This window comes from Balaenoptera acutorostrata, chromosome 20 (genome assembly GCF_949987535.1).
Source record: "Balaenoptera acutorostrata chromosome 20, mBalAcu1.1, whole genome shotgun sequence".
Classification (NCBI taxonomy): Eukaryota; Metazoa; Chordata; class Mammalia; order Artiodactyla; family Balaenopteridae; genus Balaenoptera; species Balaenoptera acutorostrata.
In genome coordinates this window covers 26,790,574-26,809,244 of record NC_080083.1, presented here as the reverse complement: position 1 = coordinate 26,809,244, position 18,671 = coordinate 26,790,574, and the positions used below count along the sequence as shown (strand labels likewise).

Here is an 18,671-nt window from a genome sequence, read left to right as displayed (position 1 = left end):
GACAGGAGTATAACCCAAGTCCTCTAAGAGGTTCAAACAGTTGTTGGAGCTCCTGGGAATCATCGGGGCCGTGCCCCTACCTCCGGGGGGATGCTGTCCTCCGAGTCCGAGCTGTCCTCGTAGACGCTGCCGCCACCCGCCTCCAGGTTCATCTGCAGCAGCTGGTCGATGGTGGCGTCCACGGCGCCGCTGTTGGCACGCAGCACGCACTCGATGATGTCGTAATCCATGTTGGGGAACATGGTCTTGAAGTCGTCCATGGCCTGGTTGAACTCGAGGCGGCGCACCTGGCGGGCGGGCCGGCTGTTGTTGAGCTCCTGCGAGGCGGCCGCGCTGCCCCCAGCCCCGCGCGCCGCCGCCGAGCCGCCCCCGCCGCCGCCGCCGCCGCCGCTGCTCCGGCGGAACAGGCTGGTCATCTTGCCGAGCCGCTGGGGGAAAATGTTTCCCGCCGGCGCCGAGCCCCTTCCCCCGGGTCCCTGTGCCGTCGCCGCTCGCTCGGCGGCTTCGGGAAGCTCAGTCCCGCGACGGGCGGGGTCCCCGGGTCAGGAGACAAGGGCGCGGCATCCGGGCCTGGGCCGTGCGGGGTTGGGCGGCTGGTCATCCACACCCCGGGAGCATCCTGGGTCCGGCTCCACGGACCATCCCACCTGAAACCGAGGGAGACAAGAGTCAGGGGCAGAATGCAACGAACTCGGGCGACCCCCGCCAAGCCCACGGGGGAACAGCTTCTTTCTGCTTTCTCTCCAGCTGCGGTCACAGCTCTTTACCAGTTAGTAAGGGCTTACATCCTGACACCACTATGAGGCAGGTGCTATTATCCCCCTTATGCAGAGGCACAGACCTGAGAAAGTGGACGAGGCGGGGATTTGAACCCAGCACTATGGCCCCTGAGCCACTGGTCTCAACCACTACACACACTGCCAAGGACTCCTAGAGACTTGACTGGGGCAGGAGGGGCTCTGTATAGGCAATGTCCTCCCCCTCTGGTCTCCAGCCCCATCCAGTCTCTGCTTTCCTTAGCTCCCTCACCTCAGGGCCCCACCATCATGGCATCCACTTGTGCAGAGCTCCAGTAAATCTGCAACAGAACACGGTGCAGCCCACTCAGAACCAGGCCAGTAAATCACTTCCAAGGTAGCACTTCTGCTAATGCAGGTAACTGAGAGTTGAATGTGTCTAAAAACATCAAGTTCGGACTTTCTCATGCTTATCCCAGGATGTACGGTAATTTTGCTAATTGTAGAAAAGCGGCAGCTTTATTTTTAAGGGACTGTTCCAGCAAAGGATATTCTTAAGTCCTTTTCTAGTACTCGGGGTCATCATCTTAACAGATGATAGAGAAAAGCTGGTGTGAGCAAATCAGCATGATGATCTTCCTTGCCATGATCTCCACAGTTAACTGATGATGAAAGGAAGATCAGACCAGAGGGTGTGGAAGGTGCAGTGGAAGCGCCCTCCCTCACCCTGAGGCCAGAAGACACATCACTACCACTGATTCCTTCTGTCCCTAAAGGTTAGTCCCCTCACAGGTAAAAATGGGGCTTCATACTGTCCCCCAGTGCCTTCCAGTGTCACCATGCTGAGATTCTTATCTCCTTCAAACCTCCACCTCCTTCGAGGGATGTGGAAATTGTCCGGGGCTCATGCTCTGAGGCTTGCTGGGTGGGTGTCTGCCTAGTCCCAGGGAGGCGGGCTGTGTTCAAGGGCAGGAAACTAGAAGCACATGGGCCCCATGCAGCCTCCGGACACTGATGTTACAAAACTATAATCCCCTCCCACCCCCAGAGAAAACCTCTTAACACTGGAATATCTACATGCAGATACATTTATCTATGCACATACTACCATATGTATGAATTCATTTTACTGAAATGTGATCAGACCATAAATTCTACTATGCAACTTCCTTTTTTCCACTTATTGATTGGAGCCATCTTCTCATGTCAGAACATAGAGATCTCCTTTGTGGTCTTTAATGCCTGAGTAGTATTCTGATGACTGGGTGAAGTATGATTTATTATCCAACCTCCTCCACCCCAACGCGTCCCAGATGAGCGAGTCACAGCTCAGAGAGGCCAAAGCCAGTGCACAAGGAAGCACAGAGGAGTGACCTCAAATGATCAGTCCAAGAAATGTGTTATGAAGATGAACACGGGAGGGGAGTCAAGTGTGACGTGGCCTCCCACAGCTGGCTTTAGACACCCCAACTCCCCTCACCCACACCTTCCACCCGCCCTGACACACTGTAAGGTCAGAGGATGCTGCCAAAACACCCTCCAAAGTGGGGCTCCACCCTGGTGTCTGCCTTTGTCCTGCGTTCTGGAAACTTGCCCTGAGGCTTCTAACAAGGACCTCAGGGCCAGGAGGCCCCAGAAGCCGGGCCCTGGGCTGCAATCTGCTGTCCTGGTGTCGTCACACATGGGGGTTAGTGCCTTGTGCTAACGCCTCTGGAGTCGGCCACCTTCACCACCTTCGCCCTCCCCCTCGAGTAGTTTCGTAAGAGAGATTGAGGGACCTGGCCCTCACTTTGCCAAGGGCAGCCCCTTGGAGAAAGAGGCCAGGACCTGATCCACCCCTGACAGAGGAAGATGGAAGATGATGGGGTCCACGGTTTCCCCATTAACAGCCCTCTTTACAGGTCCCTCGGGCCCCGGGCCTGAGTGTCGGGAAGCCCCCAAGAAACCTTCTTGCCCTCCTACCATTTAAGTAAGTGCCCTGATTCAGCCCCAGGCTGCAACTCCCGCTCTGCCGCTCCAGCTGTGGGACCTGGTACCCGTCCCCTGTCCTCTCTGTGCCCAATCCCTCACCTATATGAATGGGGCTTCCATGAGAATTAAACAGGATAATCCTCAGCACAGTGCCTGGAACGTGGTTAGCTGCATGACTGTTGTTCCCACTGCCCCACAAGGCCGGCAGAGAGCCAGGAGCAGTTGGTATGCCAGCCAAGCTGCTCCTGGAGTGGATGGGGCGGGGGATTCTAGGCAATCCTTCCCCAGCATCAACCCCCGAAATTCTGTCAGCCCTCGGGAAGGAGATACTGATCCTCACGGCCCCAGGGGAGGCTGGGCCGCAGCAGCTGCTTCCATTTACCCCAGGTGCAAAGCCTTGAAAAAGAGCACGTTGTGTGTCTGCCGCGACATGAAAACGGCCGACAACTCTACAGCCTGCTCCACATTACAGATGAAGAGACGAGACCCAGGACCAGAGGAGATACCCAGGACACAGAGCAGGAGCAGTAAAGCCTTGACTTTTCCGTCAGGGAGCGTTTCTGTGGATGAGGAGAAAGTGGCTCAGAAACGGTAATGGGAAACAGGATTCAGTGTAGAGAAATGCCATTTTCATAGGACTCTGCAAGGACCCACGGACTCCCAAAGCCAGGCTGCCTACAATTAACACCAGGAGGGGCCGCTGTGAGGGCCCCCACTTCTCAGAGGACCCTCTCCCCAGCCCTCGCTGAGCTCAAGTGCAGAGGCTGAGGCCAGGGCTGAGGTTTGGCCAGCGTGGCTGGGAGCAGGGAGAAGGACTGTCCTCAGGGTCACAGTCATCCGTGCCAGGCTGCCTTCTATAACCGGCACAGCTCAAGTGAAAAAAAATTTAAAACACATGAAAAAATGAAGCAGGCAGCTTAGGTGTACGAGCTTGTGCCAGGCGCTTTCACATTTAATCTTTTTTTACAACTCCAGAGATAGATGTTATTGTCCCCACTTTATAGCTGTGGAAACCAGTTCAGAGAAGTTAGGTAACTTGTACAAAGTCACACAGCCAGTGTGTAGAGAAGCCAGAATTAGGAACCCATTTCCTAAGAGCCAAAAATGCCAAGTCAGGTTTGCAGGGCTAGGAGCCGAGGAACCTCAGAAAGGCTCAGGAGACGGCACAGCCTGGCTGACATTCCAGCAGAGGAAATGTGACCCAGACAGCACTGGGGGAGGGAGGGCAGGGAGGGGGTCTGTTGGCTCTGCCCCAGAACTGGCTCTGTGACCTTGGGGAAATCACTCCGCTGCCTCTCTGAACCCTGGCTGCTGGGCACTGGCGGGGAAACAGAGGGAGATAACCCCTGACTTCTGAAAAAGGAAGTGAATCTAACCTGCTGAGCCCATTAGACATCTTGGAAGCAGACTCAGAGGCTCTCCTGAACTCACAGGTAGTGAGCAACCTGGGGATTGGGAAGCAGAAACCCCACACCTGTCCTCCCCCAGGTCCCAGGGAGCCAGGCCTTCCGCCTCCCCAGAAAGGAATCCAGGCCTGGCAGGGGCGGCAGACAGCCAAGCTTCCCTCCAAGCGTGCGTAGACAGCCAAGGCCTGAGTCACTCCCGGCCTGGCCCAGGGAGGTGGGCCAGCTGCCCGAGAGTTGGAGAGTCATTCTCCCGACTTTGCCCAAGGTCATCCCAGCCAGTCTCCTGCAGGGCCAGGTAGGGCCCACATGGGGGATGTGAGAGCCCAGGAGCCAGAATGGATTCCCATTCTGCCTGGGCCTGGTAAGGCTGTGTGACTTGGAGAAATTACTTCATTTCTCTGAACCTCAGCTTCCTCGTCTGTCAAAGTTGGGATCATACCTACGTGGAAGGGGTGTTGTGATAGAATTTATACGGGTGCCTCAGCATAGGAAGCACCCAACGAGACAGGTTGGTGCGGTCTCCGGCCCAGGTCTTGGCCCTTTTCCTGAGCTATACTCAAACCTTGAGTGATCTTATCCAGTCCCACAGCTTTAATACTGTCTACACGCCGAATATTGGCTCCCACATGTCTCTCACCCTGAGGTCTGCCGGGAACACGCCCTTCAACTCCACATTTGCACAGCCGACCTGCTGCCTCCACATGGGTGTCCAACAGCAGCACAAACGTAACTTATCAGGCGGATAAGTAAGGAAGGGAAGGAAAGAAGTTGAGGTGCAGCAACTGTGGGTTCCCTTCCCCTCTCTTCCTTCTCCGGCTCATATCAATGGTGGGGATGGGGTGCTTTCTTCATTTCCCTGTGAAGCCCTGTCTTCTCTGCATTCTCATTTAGTCCTCACAACAAACCTATCATTTATACAGGGTGTGCATTATTACCCCGCTTCACAGACGAAGCGACCAAGGCCAAGGCTGCTCAGTGACACGGTTAAGGTGCCTGAGCCCTATGCCACCTGGCCTGAGGGCCTCCTCCCTGGCACACAAGGCTGGTCTGCTGGTCTTCTTTCCAAGCCAGCGACAGCTCCAGCGGGCAGGAGGTCGACCCCCTCCAACACCTGAATTGATACTCTGCTGCCTCGCAGGAGGACCAAGACTCAACCCCAAAAGGTGGGGATTAGAAGAGGAGGCCTCAGGAGGAGGTATGGGGCTGGGAGGCCAGAGGTCCCAATTGCCAGCACTTTTCTGCACGCCGCCCCCCCATCCCCATTCTTGTGGAGTGACTACCCGAGGCCAGCTCTGTCCCTGCACACCCCAGGCTCCCTCCTCTGAAAACTCCCAGGGACAGGGACAGACCGGGTCTTGTGATCTATCTGTAATTGCTGTGATCACAGCCTGCAGAGGGACTCGCTGTCCCTTCTTGCATAAGATCTGGGCCCAGCCCAATGGCACTACCATTCCAGGCCACTAGGTGGTGTCCCAGGGCTCAGGCCACAGCTGCTCCCAGGAAAGGGCATACAGATCAGCTTCTCTCCAAGAACTCAAAAATCAGCCCCACCCCCACTCTCGGGCTGACTAAAAGGAAGAGGAGCCACCCAGCCACTCCAGGGATCTTAGAATCCAAGACTGGAAGAGTTTCAAAATAATTTATTCCCAAGGTGCGAAATACAAGGCACACACGCCACTAATTTATATCCTGTGTCCTTGGCAGGCATCACTAATCCATCTAGGTATTGTCCTATGGAACCCACACAGCCTCAGAAGCCTTTTCAACCCAGCGCTCTGGGCAAGCCACTACCAAGTGATTAGAACTGGCAAGCAAGATACACCCTGCTTGCCAGCCCTTTCATTTCCCGTATGAGAAGACCAGGCCCAGGCTTATTTTGTCTCATTAGGAATCCAGGCTGCAAAAGCCAGCAGGGCCAGAATGAGGTCATATGACCCCTGGGATGCTTGTGTAACCATGGTTAAGTCCTGGGGAAACCTCAAGTGGGTAATGGCAGTGTTAATGGAGAGGCTGCTGGGCCTGGGGCAGCTGCATCCTCGTCCAATTGTCACCTCAGACGTGATGGGGGCAGGGCACAGGGAAGTCTGCCTGAGCTTCTTGGCTTCTGAGCTGGAGAGGCCCCAAAAGGGGAGAAAGGAGGGCGGGACAAGAGACAGAGAGAGGCTGTCAGGGTTTGTGTGTGTGTGTGTGTCCGAGTGTGTAAGTGTGTGTGTATGTGCGTGAGCACCCAGCGGGGGAGGGGGGGCGGGGGGCAGCCCTGACAGAGGCGCCTTGTCCTCCGGTCCCCGCACAGTCTTGTTTTCTTCCCAAGCTATTAATGTCACTGCAGCTTCAAAAGCTGGGTGACCTTTAAATGCCGAGCCTCCTGCTCCAGACCAAGGCGCGGAAACGGCTTAATGGAAACTCGAACGGCCACAGCTGCTGGGGCCGCAACAAAGCCGGCCTCATGCCCGAGGCACCGGGAGCTGCTGGGCGGCCGCACCTGTGCCCACTCCCGGGGGGGGGGGGGGGGGGGAGTCAGGAAGGGCAGAGAGGACCCTCGGGCACGGCCATTGGGAAAAGGAGGCCTTATTGGACCTAAGAGAAGAGGAGGAGGAAGAGAGGGAGAGGCAGGCTCAGTTCTGCCATGCCCGGCTGTGTGACCTTGGGTTAGCCACTTACCTCTCTGGGCCATCCCCCATCAATTAGTCCAATCTAAGGCTGGGGCAGAAAAGAAATCCACCTACCCCAGTAATATCTTTTAAAAATCTATAGAAGAAAAAAACCGAAAAATGATATTTTCTTTCCTAATTTTTCTCTCTCTTGCTTCAACTTCTGTGGGCAGGTCTATAGCTGATGGGGGCTGTTGGGTGTGGATTAGGGCAAGAAGTTTCAAAGGAAATTAATAAGGTCCCTACCCTATGAAAGGACTGGCCCCAGAGCTTCAGTTCTAAGGACACCATTGTTCATCTTTGTTCCTGAGGCCCAGACATTGGGCTTGGCTGCTGTAAACGGGCTGAGAAGTCAACTCTGCCTTCCAGTTGAAAAGAGCCAAGATGAAGCTCCTCAGGCATGAGTAACATGTCATTTGTTCGGCTCATCTTGGTAGAATGATGGTAATAATAGCAATAATGCTAACATAACACTTATCGCCTGCTTCTTTATGTACCAACCACTATTCCAAGTGCCTTATGCATGTTAATAACTCTTTTCATCCTCTCTACAGCCCTAAGAGGTACATATTACTAATGCTATTTCCACTTTATAGATAGAAAAATGAGGCACAGAGGAGTCGAGGAATTTGTTCAAGGTCACACAGCTAAGCGGCCAAAGTGATCTGACTCCAGATCTGACACTCTTAATCCGTCAGGCCTGACTCCCTTTCTGCATTCCTGAAGCTGATCACAGAGCCAGGCACACAGCAAGAACTCAGTAACTGTGAACTGAATTGACTCCTAACGGGGCAGAGTTGCCCCTGGAGAGGCTGGGGGTGCCTGATGCTCATGTCCAGGGAAGAAGGGAGGAGGAAGGAGTCTAGGCAAAGCCTACCAGAAGGAAAGACAGAACCATGGCAGTTTCCTTACAGATACCTTTTCTCTACTCCGTCAAGGTTGTCAGTTGCCTGGGCAACCAACTGTTTTCCATCTCTACCTGAACTGGTTGGGACTATTTTTACAACAATCCCTCTCTCCATCAACAAGCATTACCAGCTCAGCCAAGACACTCAACCCAGGCGCCTGGGAGGAGATCAGGCCTCAGTTGACAGAGGGGAAGCTGCTCCCCGCTGCGCCACCCAGGGGCTGCAGCCTTGGGGAGCCCCTCTGGGCTGGCAGGAATGTGTTTGTACCTGGGACCAAGTGCAATGGCCCAAACTGGGAGAAGGGGGCACTGGCAGCTCAGGTGCAAGGCAGTGAGGCTGGGCTGGCTCCAGGCATGAGCTCTTGCTGACCCAGGCCCAGCTCCTTGGCAAAGAGGGGCCAGCTGCCCCTCCCCGGGCATGTCCTTCAGGCAGTTAAGCTGAAGGCCCCTCCACAGGCTGGGCCTGCATGGTCTGGTGCTGAGCCCTGAAGTCTGGGCAGAAACAGGAGATGTCTCTGGGCTGCTGGGACAGGTGGTCAGTCAGTGATACCACATAATTCAGTATCTGAGCATGCCCAGGGAGTCCAGGCCAAGGAACCAAGATTAGGGAGGGGTGCTCAGAGCAGAGGAGGGTCCTGGGAACAGAAGTCCCAACTCCTGTCCCCTTACCCCACGCTAGCACACACTTTGCACCCACCCACTGTTCCATGAATTCCACTTCTATGGAATTCATATAACATATTTAATGGAACACTATACAATGGTAAACAGAAATGAGGCATCTCTGTATGTCTCTATGTCCAAGACCTATTGCTTAGGGGAACAATGCAAGGCACAGAAAAGTAAGTATAGTCTCTATACTATAGGGCATTATGGTATGTGTATGTCTACATATGGAGAGGGTGAGGGAAAGGGCTCTGAAAGGATTCATAAGAAACTGATAATATAGGCTTCCACTGGGGAGAATTAGGTCATAAGAGACAGATCAAGGAAACTTTTCTATGTAAATCCTTTTGTATCTTTTAAATTTTGATTCATGTTCATTAATTTAAAAATTATAAAATAAGCAGATAACCTATAAAGAATATCAAAATGATAGCTCTGCCAGTGATTTTCTATATTCTCTTTGCATATGCATATTATCTACAATTGACATGAATTACTTTTTAATAATAGTCATAGCAAATATCTATGAGCACATACTATGTGCCACACACTTTCTAAGCACGTGGCATGCATTATCTCATCAAAGCCCCACAGTAAAGCAAGTATCATACTCATTTTGCAGATGAGGAAACTAAGACTCAGAGAGTTTAAATAACTTATGTAGGGTCACACAGTCAGTGACAGAGCCAAAACGTGAATCCAAACAATCTGTCCCCAGAGTCCATGCTCTTCTTAACCTCCGTCTTATACTGTTCTCTGATTTTAAAAAACCAAATCAAACCAAACCAAAAAAAACTGAATGATGATAGAAAAAAATCTTAAAAGCACAGAGCCTCCAGGGCTTTAAAACTTTTGTAATCCTTAGAATCCCAACTCCATCCTTCCTACCCGGACTATCTGGCAAGCCCTCCCCAGTCCTGCCTCGCACGTGCTTCCAGAGCCTCAGCCTCAGGGCCAGGGCCCCAGCTAGCTCCTGGTAGGGTTGCAGGGTACACAAAGGTTCCCGGTGGGCAAGGTGATGGCTGATGCCACAGCTGTTTCAGAGGTCAGACCACAGTGTGGAGGGCCCACCGGAGCCACGCAGTGGGGCGGGGTCTAGCCAGGAAGCTCCCCGTGGAGGGGAAACCACAAGTTGGTTTTTACCAGCGCTGTGTCTGGAGTAAGAGCGCAGCGGTTAAGGGTAGGCTTGAGCTCCGGGCTAACCCCGGCTTCCATCCTGATTACTGCTGCTTGGGTGAGTGGAACATCTCTGAGTGCGTTTCCTCACGTGTAGAACGGGGACACCTGTATCTCCTCAGACAGGTTCCTGAGGGGGATCACGTTCTCTCAGTCGGGGCAGCTGTCAGTAAGACTGCCTGTGTCTAGAGCCTGGCCCAGGAGTCAGGCCTGGGGTTATGATCTTTTTTTTTTTTTTTTTTGGCTGCGTTGGGTCTTCGTTGCTGCTCGCGGGCTTTCTCTAGTTGCAGCGAGCGGAGGCTACTCTTTGTTGCAGTGCGCGGGCTTCTCATTGCGGTGGCTTCTCTTGTTGCGGAGCACGGGCTCTAGGCGCGCAGGCTTCAGTAGTTGTGGCACGTGGGCTCAGTAGTTGTGGCTCACGGGCTTAGTTGCTCCGCGGCATGTGGATCTTCCCGGACCAGGGCTCGAACCCGTGTCCCCTGCATTGGCAGGCGGATTCTTAATCACTGCGCCACCAGGGAAGCCCCTGGGGTTATGATCTTGAATCTGGCCCTGAGCGGGGAGAGTGTGCAGCATGAAGGCTCTTCTCAGGGGCCTCCAGGACCTCAGGCTGGGGTGCTCTGGGACCCCTGCGTGGAGCTCCCGCTGTTGCTGGGGGCTGGGCTAGTTTGACAGGGGCCTGCCCCCGGGGAGGGGCTTCCGGGCTGGGCAGCAGGAGCACAGGCTCACCGAGTGCCCTTCTCAGAAGTGCTTCCTATAGCAGCTGGGGAATGCAGGCCCCAGGCTGGGGAGCAGGGGCTTGGGGAGGGGCCCAGCTTCAAACAGCAGGAGGCAGCTGCAGCTGGAGGGCCATCATCCCCCTCGGGCAGGCAGCCTGGACACCATCAGAAATTCCACCAGGCCCAGACAGCAGATGGGATTGTTTAGAGCCACTTACCAGGCCCGCTACTCTCCCCAGCCACAGGCTGCTCCCTCCCCCGCGCCCCTCCTCTGCCACCGCTGGGCTAGGCATCCCTCCCCACCTGTGGCCCTCCCTCACCCACACTGCTCAACTCCAGTACCCACGTGCCCACATATGCCCTCAGGAAGAAACCCCATGCTCTCCCTGCCAGATGGTGTGTGTTGCCTGAGGTCAGAGCTCAGTGGCCACAGAGCTGGGATCTGAACCCAGATTGGGGCGTCCTGGGCCAGTGCCCTGTCCCCGTGTAGGTGTGCACCCCAGCGCAGCAACTCACAGCTCATGCGCCTGCGTGTGCCACACACACCAGCTCCCTCAAAGCCTTCACTGCGCGGCGGGTGCCACAGGTGCCGCAGGCCCTCACAGCCAGGGGCCACGCTCCCCTCCTTTAGATTTTCCTGAACCCTCCCGCCCAGCCCAGGCACTCAGTCCACTCCTCTCTTCACCCAACTTGGAAGCTGTGTTCTTCCAGCCAGACTGTCCTACACACACGCTAACGTGCACTGACCGCACCCTCAGCCTTCCCACGGCCCACCCTTTAAGCCCCTCCCTTCGCTAGGCTGACAGCAGGGCCAGATGAGGCCCTGATCCCTCTCTCTCTTCCCCAAATGTGCCCAGAATGGTTTTTATAGCGTCAGGTGCATCAGTGGTGAGGGGTCAGGTCAGGCTGACCTGATTTGCAGCAAATCTGGCCAGAACCAGAACTGGGAAGCGGCACACCCTCCCTGGCCAAGGCATCAGCTTCCTGGTTCCCTGCAGAACCAACTCCCAGATGGGAGTGCAAGGAGGGCTGCAGGCCCGCTGGGGCTGGTAGCCCTGGCCCTCAAATCTGACAGTCAGGGGAAGGGGCAGGAGCTCCTGGCGGTCCCAGAACCAGCCTTCTTTGCCTCCAGGGGGCCTCAGTCTCCATCCCTAGAAAATGGAGAGAAAGAGTCCCTATTCAGTCTGACCTTCCCCATCACTGAAACCTCCCAGAGATGCAAGGACATGAGTTGGGGTGGGGGATGGATCAGAGCCAGAGAAAGGCACTGCCAAGCTAGGTACAAACCATGATGACACCTCTGCAGAAGGGGTTGGCTGCATCCCAGTCCCACAGGGCTAGAAGGACCTGTACCCTTTCTTCAGCTACAGAACCGGAACCCTTGTCCTCAAATGACATCCTCAGCAGAAATCCACTCCATAAAGACATTAAGCAGAGGCCTGCCCTCCCCTCCCTCCCCCAGCAATTAGTAATCAGAGAACCTGCCATTTACTGAGTGCTGGGCTGTGTTTCCCGTGCACTGTGTTAATCCTCACGATAATCTAGGACTGCAGATTATTACCTTCTACGGTTATCAGAGCCATTTTACAGATAGGGACAAGGAGTCGTCATGTGTGACCTAAAGGTCGTCCAGGGCTGCACCACATCCAAATTGCATGGCCTCACAGGAAAGAAACCAGCGTGCTGTCAAGTCTTCTGACAACACCAGTTTCTTGCAACCTGCTTTAAAGCCTAGGTTTAACCAGAGCTGTTTGCATCTCTGCCTGTTCCCGGCACTGCTACCGGCCTGCTCACGTGGCTTTGGGAAGTGCAAATGTGCTTTTCTATCAGTCTAAAAGCAAATGCCCTTTGCATTATAGCAGTGTATCTCAGAGGATGGTGGAGACCACCTTCACCAGACTCCTCTGAGGGGTTTGCTAAGGACACATATTCTTCACCCCACTATGAAATCAGAATTTCTGGGGATACAGCCTGGGAATCTGTATGTTAACAAGTTCCCCAGATCTTTTGGATGTCCAGTAAAGTGTGAGGACCACTACCTTACAGAGCGATGCAGTTTGGAGCCCCAGATTCTGACTTTAGCTCCATCACTGACCAGCCAAGTGACCTTGAGCAAGTCATTTTGCTGCCTGAGCCTTCAGGTACCCATCTGAAAAATGGGCAAGGAGGACTAAATTATCTTCAAGATCCCTTTCATTCTTGGCATCCTCTGTGTCTGCCCTGAGTCCCCAGATGGTCCACAGCTGTCTGAGCTGAGATTCATGGACCGTTCAGTCCCTGGACAGGCCGATGTACACTGTAGGCACACATTAAAAAGAATTCCTATCTGGCTGATTTAGGGAGATTGGCAAAAATACCTTATCTCTGGCTCCAAGCCCTGAACAAATGGCTTTTGGATTATCCATGCCACCTCCCTACTCCCCTGAATATCCATTTTTTTCATTCCAGCCTGAGCCAATCAGGATTCTGTAAACATTAGGCCCACACACCTGGGCTTAATCAACAGTCATCAAACAAATGCTCTGCCAAATCACCCCACAAGCCCAAACTCGTAGCCGCTCTGTCCCTCCCAGGGAAGCCACCAGCCGGGGATGTGTGGACCCTGCACTCCCTTCCTTCCAGTGTGGGATGGGCACGAGGGCTGGGTCGGAGAGAGGCTGTAGCCGGAATGGCCCCAGCCTACAAGTGGGTTGCAAGTCACCCAGACTTAAGGGGTATGAGGCGACAATGGGGACAGTCCAGCAATTGCTGGGACCTTTCCAAAGCAGCTGGACACCCCTTAGTCCCATGGCTCCTTGATGAGCACCGTTAAAACACGAGGTATTCAGCTAGTGCTCAAGCACTTCTTGCTGGTGGCAAACAGGACTGACTCATCCTTCAAGGTTTATGAATCTTTGCCAGAGGAGCCGTGGTGCTTTTCAGACCCACAGCCCACAGACACGGGGTGAATTCGGATTCATGCTCCCTTGGCGTGGCACAAAGGGGGGAACCCGTGTGCGTGTGCAAAATAACCAAAGAGGAAAGACCGACAGGAAAGGCAGGAGTGAAAACCCAGCTTCCACGGTGGGAAACATCTGTGAATTGTAGCCAAGGTCTGCTGATCCCAGCCGTTTAAAACTCCTGAAATAGATCATTCTCTCACTCTGAACGTGATGACTTTCCTCAAATGACTGTGCTTTACATGTGCACAGCACTTGACAGTTTCCAGTGCCGGGGGCGAGTTCCACAAGCCAGGCTCTAGGCTGGGCCTGTTCCCGGAGAGCAGGGGCTCAGCTGGCACCATGCCAGGCACTTCACTTCCATGGAATCCTAGCAACAACCCTTTGAGGCAGGAGGTGTTATCTTGCAGATGGGGAAACTGAGGCACCGAGGAATTAAATAACAAGCGGCTAAGTCAGGATTCTACCCCAAAGCCCATGTTCCCAACCACTCACTGCACTGTCATCCCACTTATAATGGGGAGCCTCTGATCTCTGCATGGGGCACAAAGGGAAACTGAGGCTCCAGAAGGGTTGGGAACGTGGGGTCACCCTGGGGCAGGAGAGAAGCGGCGGCATGGATTGGCCAGGAGCAGGGAGATAGAAAAGAAGGGGGTGCACCCCAGCTCAGAGCTGAGCAGGCCGGTCCTGCCATACGCCTCCTCTGCCACAGGGGTCCCAGGGCCAACAGGGCCCTGCCAGGCTCCGGCTCCCACCCCCAGCAGGGCCCCCCTGTCCGTCCCTGGGCTCTTCAAGTTGGGTTTCCATCCCAACCACAGCGGGCAGCAGCTGAGTGAGTCAGGCCCAGCAGGAGGAAGTGGCCACACTTGAAAATCATTAACATGCAGGGCTGAGCTCAAGCCTTTGTTCTTGAGCAAGGACTGTAGCATTTCACTTTCAGGAAGGAGCTGGGAGGGTGGGGCAGGATCAGAATTGCACAACCAAATGCACAGGCTCAGACACACAGAGGTCCCACGTGGAAAGTCTGCTTAGACAGCCCCTGCGGAAAAGTACAAGCAGACCCACAACCCTCACATACGGCAGGTCCACACAGAGCACAGGCCAACTCATCCCCTCTGCTTTTTAAATCAGAGAGGCCTTTCAACAGGTGTAAATCAGGGCTATGTGGTCAAGCGGCTTCTAAGTCAGGGACGCCAAGCAAAGGGAGGATGCACACAGGCAGCAGAGGGAGGGTGGGAACTCAGGCCTCCGACCCCAGCCCGACCACAGCGGGAGCCCCAGGTCGGAGAGGGACAGTTCGCCCCACGTCTGGCTAGCAGGGGCAGCCCCAGCTCTGGGCGACTGCCTTCCTACATGCCTCTCTTCCCAAAACACAGCATCCCTCTTCCAACCATGTGCCCCCCACACCCACCCTGCCCATGTCTCCCAGATGCAAGGAAAGCACAGCAAGCAGCCCTCATGGGCACCCCCAGCCGTGAGTGTCCAGGTGAACGTCTCAGGGCTGTAGCTCTTCCCTGAAAGAGTCACATCTCAGCCACCAGCAGTGGTGGGAAAGGCTGTGAAGTGAATTAGTTAATTCTGGGACAGGGTGGATGAAGGTCGGGAAGGTGAGAGGGAGGGAAGGGAGAAAAGTCAGTCAACAAGGAGAAACCTGTTTATAAAAATGTAATACAGGGGCTTCCCTGGTGGTGCAGTGGTTGAGAATCCACCTGCCAAGGCAGGGGACACGGGTTCGAGCCCTGGTCCAGGAAGATCCCATATGCCGCGGAGCAACTAAGCCCGTGCGCCACAACTACTGAGCCTGCGCTCTAGAGCCCGCAAGCCACAGCTACTGAGCCCGAGTGCCACAACTACTGAGCCTGCGTGCCTAGAGCCCGTGCTCCGCAACAAGAGAAGCCACCGCAGTGAGAAGCCCGCGCACAGCAACGAAGACCCAACACAGCCAAAAATAAATAAATAAAAAATAAATTTATTAAAAAAAATGTAATACAGGGAATTCCCTGGCGGTCCAGTGGTTAGGACTCTGAACTCTCACTGCCAAGGACGCGGGTTCAGTTCCTGGTTGGGGAACTAAAATCCCGCAAGTCGCGCAGCATGGCCAAAAAGAAAAAAAATGTAATACAAACAAGAAAACAGCTTTGAGTGAGTCCCACGGCCCTTGGAACAGGACCGTCCCTAGATCCCAGGGAACAGACGCCCTGCTCCCCTCCCCACCTCACAGGGGTCAGTGAGAGGCTAAGGTTTTACCCTGCTCCCCTCCTGCACCTCATTAGAGCTTAACCTCCAGGCCTTCAAGGAAATTGGTAGAAATGAGACCCTTGTCCTTTGTCAGTTAGGGCCCTCTCACACTCTTGGACAACCCCCTGTTCCCTTTGGGGGTGGCAGAGAGAAATGGAAAGGAAAGTGGACTTGTTTAGGGAAGCTGCCGGCTCCCAGAGTTGTGGGATGTCTGGCAGGGGCAGGCCACCCACCAGGTCCAGCTCACCCCCCTCAAAGCCCCTCTGTTTGTAAAGGGCTTTCGGGGACAGGAAGCAATAAACAGAGTCAAGCGTCCAAGATGCAGGGGCTGATTATGCAGTTTGTGGATTTTCCAGGCCTCTTTGTACTCTCCCACCAGCTGCCTGGGGCTCTGCAGAAAAAGGTGCTGGCAAAAGATAGGCTGGTCCCTGGCTTGAAAGGTGGCCTCTTGCCAGGCCTAAGCTGGGTCTTTCCAAGTGTGTGAGGGCACAGCACGCCTTGATGGTCCCACAGGCTCCTTCTCAGAGCCCCGAAGAGAAACCCCACCCGCCCCATGCTGCGAGACTCTGGACTCTCTCTCTCCCCAGCCGCAGCTCACCTCTCTGCCCAGCTCTAAGTTACTTCCTCACTTCAAAGGAGGCTGATTCCCAGAATTCCCAGAGGGGAGGGTGTACCGCGCCAGGCTGCAGCTCGATAAGGCCAGGTGGGTGGCCCTCCACAAAACACAGCTCAGCTAGTTTAGCTGCCCCAAGCGTAGAGCAACTTGGGAAAAGCTGAGACTGATGGGGAAGGTGGTTCTGGGCCGCATGGCCTCCCCAGTGCCAAGGTCAGCTCTGGCAGCCAACGTGTGCGAAGCTGTGAGTGCATAGGGTTTGTGAGAATTGTCTCTCACTACCCAGGAACCGATACATGACACAAGGTGCATCCACAGAACGGAGAGGCACACAGCCGAGAACTTCAGGTGCAACATGGGATGACATGGAAAAAAACCAAGTGGCAGGGCCAGGTGTCCCGTGCACTACTTTTGCTGAAATGTCTGAGTGTATGCTTGTATATTTGGAGATGTACAGGGAGGGGTCCAAGTGGATACACACCAAACACTAAGTAGCAGTTGTCTAAAAGGGAGGGTTGCATCGTTACTTCACGTACCTCTGCATCCTTTGAAGTTTTTATAACAAACATGCATTGTTTTTGTAGTTAAAAATTAAGAATTATTTTTAAAGGTACACTGCGACATAAAATGTATGGCTGCTGTGGAAAACAGTTTGGTGGTTCCTTGAAAAGTTAAACACAGAATTACCATACGATCCAGTAGTTCCACTCCCAGGTATATTCCCAAAAGAACTGAAGGCAGAGATGCAGATATTTCAACACCAGTGTTCATAGCAACATTATCACTATAGGGACTTCCCTGGTGGCACAGTGGTTAAGAATCCACCTGCCGGGCTTCCCTGGTGGCGCAGTGGTTGAGAGTCTGCCTGCCAATGCAGGGGACACGGGTTCGAGCCCTGGTCTGGGAAGATCCCACATGCCGCGGAGCGGCTGGGCCCGTGAGCCACAACTACTGAGCCTGCGCGTCTGGAGCCTCTGCTCCGCAACAAGAGAGGCCGCGATAGTGAGAGGCCCGCGCACCGCGATGAAGAGTGGCCCCCACTTGCCGCAACTGGAGAAAGCCCTCGCACAGAAACGAGGACCCAACACAGCCAAAAATAAAAAATAATAAATAAATAATAAATTAAAAAAAAAAAAAATTTAAAAAAAAAAAAAAAAAAAAAGAATCCACCTGCCAATGCAGGGGACATAGGTTCGAGCCCTGGCCCAGGAAGATCCCACATGCCACGGAGCAACTAAGCCCGTGTGCCACAACTACTGAGCCTGTGCTCTAGAGCCCGTGAGCCACAACTACTGAGCCAGCAGGCCACAGCTACTGAAGCCCGCGTGCCTAGAGCCCGTGCTCCGCAACAAGGGAAGCCACCGCAATGAGAAGCCCGCGCACCGCAATGAAGGGTAGCTCCCGCTCGCCGCAACTAGAGAAAGCCCCCGCGCGGCAACAAAGACCCAACACAGCCAAAAATAAAAAAAATTAAAAAAAAAAACAAAAAACATTATCACTATAGCCCAAAGGTAGAAACAACCCAAGTGTCTGTCACTGGATGAATGGATGAACAAAATGTAGTCTATACATATGGAACCATGGAATATTATTCAGCCCCAAAAAGGAATGAAATTCTGATACACGCTATAACGTGGATGAACCCTGAAAACGTGCTAAGTGATATAAGCCGGACACAAAAGGACAGACACTGTATGATTCCACTTTTATGAGGTACCTAGAATAGGCAAATTCTGAGAGACAGAAATTACAGCAGTTTCCCAGGGACTGAGGGGACAGGGGAATGGAGAGAGCTTGTTTCATGGGCACAGAGTTCCTGTTTGGGATGATGAACAAGTTCTGGAAATGGACAGTGGCTGCACGACACTGTATGTACACTTAATGCCACTGAATTGCCACTTAAAAATAGTTAAAATGGTCAATTTTATGTTATGTTCATTTTATCACAGTGAAAATAAAGACACAAATCAGGCAGGATGAGGCACTGGGTTGTAGAAGAGACTGAGACTCATTGGGCAGAAGGGGGCTCTCCTTGGGCTATGCAGAGAGAGGGCCACCAGCGCACAGGAAATCCTGCCTGCACAGAGGGGCTCTTTCCCCATCTGCATGGAGTGGGCCAGGGGACAATGGCAGCCCTGTTGATGAGGAATGTTCACATGGTCTGCAGAGTCACACATGCCATGGGGATGGCCGTGCAGGGATACTTTGTGGGACATTTGTAATGGTTGAGTTATGATACACTAGGAAACAGCTATTAGAAAAGGTTAGTGTGCCAGAACACGCAGCGTACATCTTGAGAGCCTCGGATAGAAGGAGCCGGGAGAGGAGAGATGGCTGGCCTGCACTGCAGGGCGAAAGGAAGTGGAGGAGAGAGAGAGGATGGGCAGAGGTCTGTCCTGGAGGGCGCTCCGGCAGGCAGAAACCACTTCTTCATTCGTTCATTCAACAAACATCACAGAGCACCCCCAGGTGCTAGCCAGTGGGCAAGTGAGGGCGAGAGGGGGATGGGAGGACCGACTCAGCTGGTGAAGACCTTAATGCAACTTCACCCCACCACCCACCTGGCTCAAAAAATATACCCATATATAAAACAAGAAATTAAAAGCTGTTCCTCGTCCCCACCTTCTTGAAAAAGGCAAAAATCCCTC

General features: G+C 53.8%; 1 protein-coding gene across 4 annotated transcripts in view; it reads right to left on the bottom strand.

The window, feature by feature from the left end:
* Positions 1–18,671, bottom strand: part of CUEDC1 (CUE domain containing 1) — a 77,045-nt gene that overhangs the window by 20,194 nt on the left and 38,180 nt on the right. For all 4 annotated transcript variants that reach the window (XM_057536527.1, XM_057536530.1, XM_057536528.1 and 1 more), the window contains one exon: positions 81–647. In XM_057536527.1, coding sequence (XP_057392510.1) covers positions 81–416 — 336 coding nt within the window. In that variant the 5' untranslated portion in view covers positions 417–647. The remainder of the gene's footprint in view (positions 1–80; positions 648–18,671) is intronic.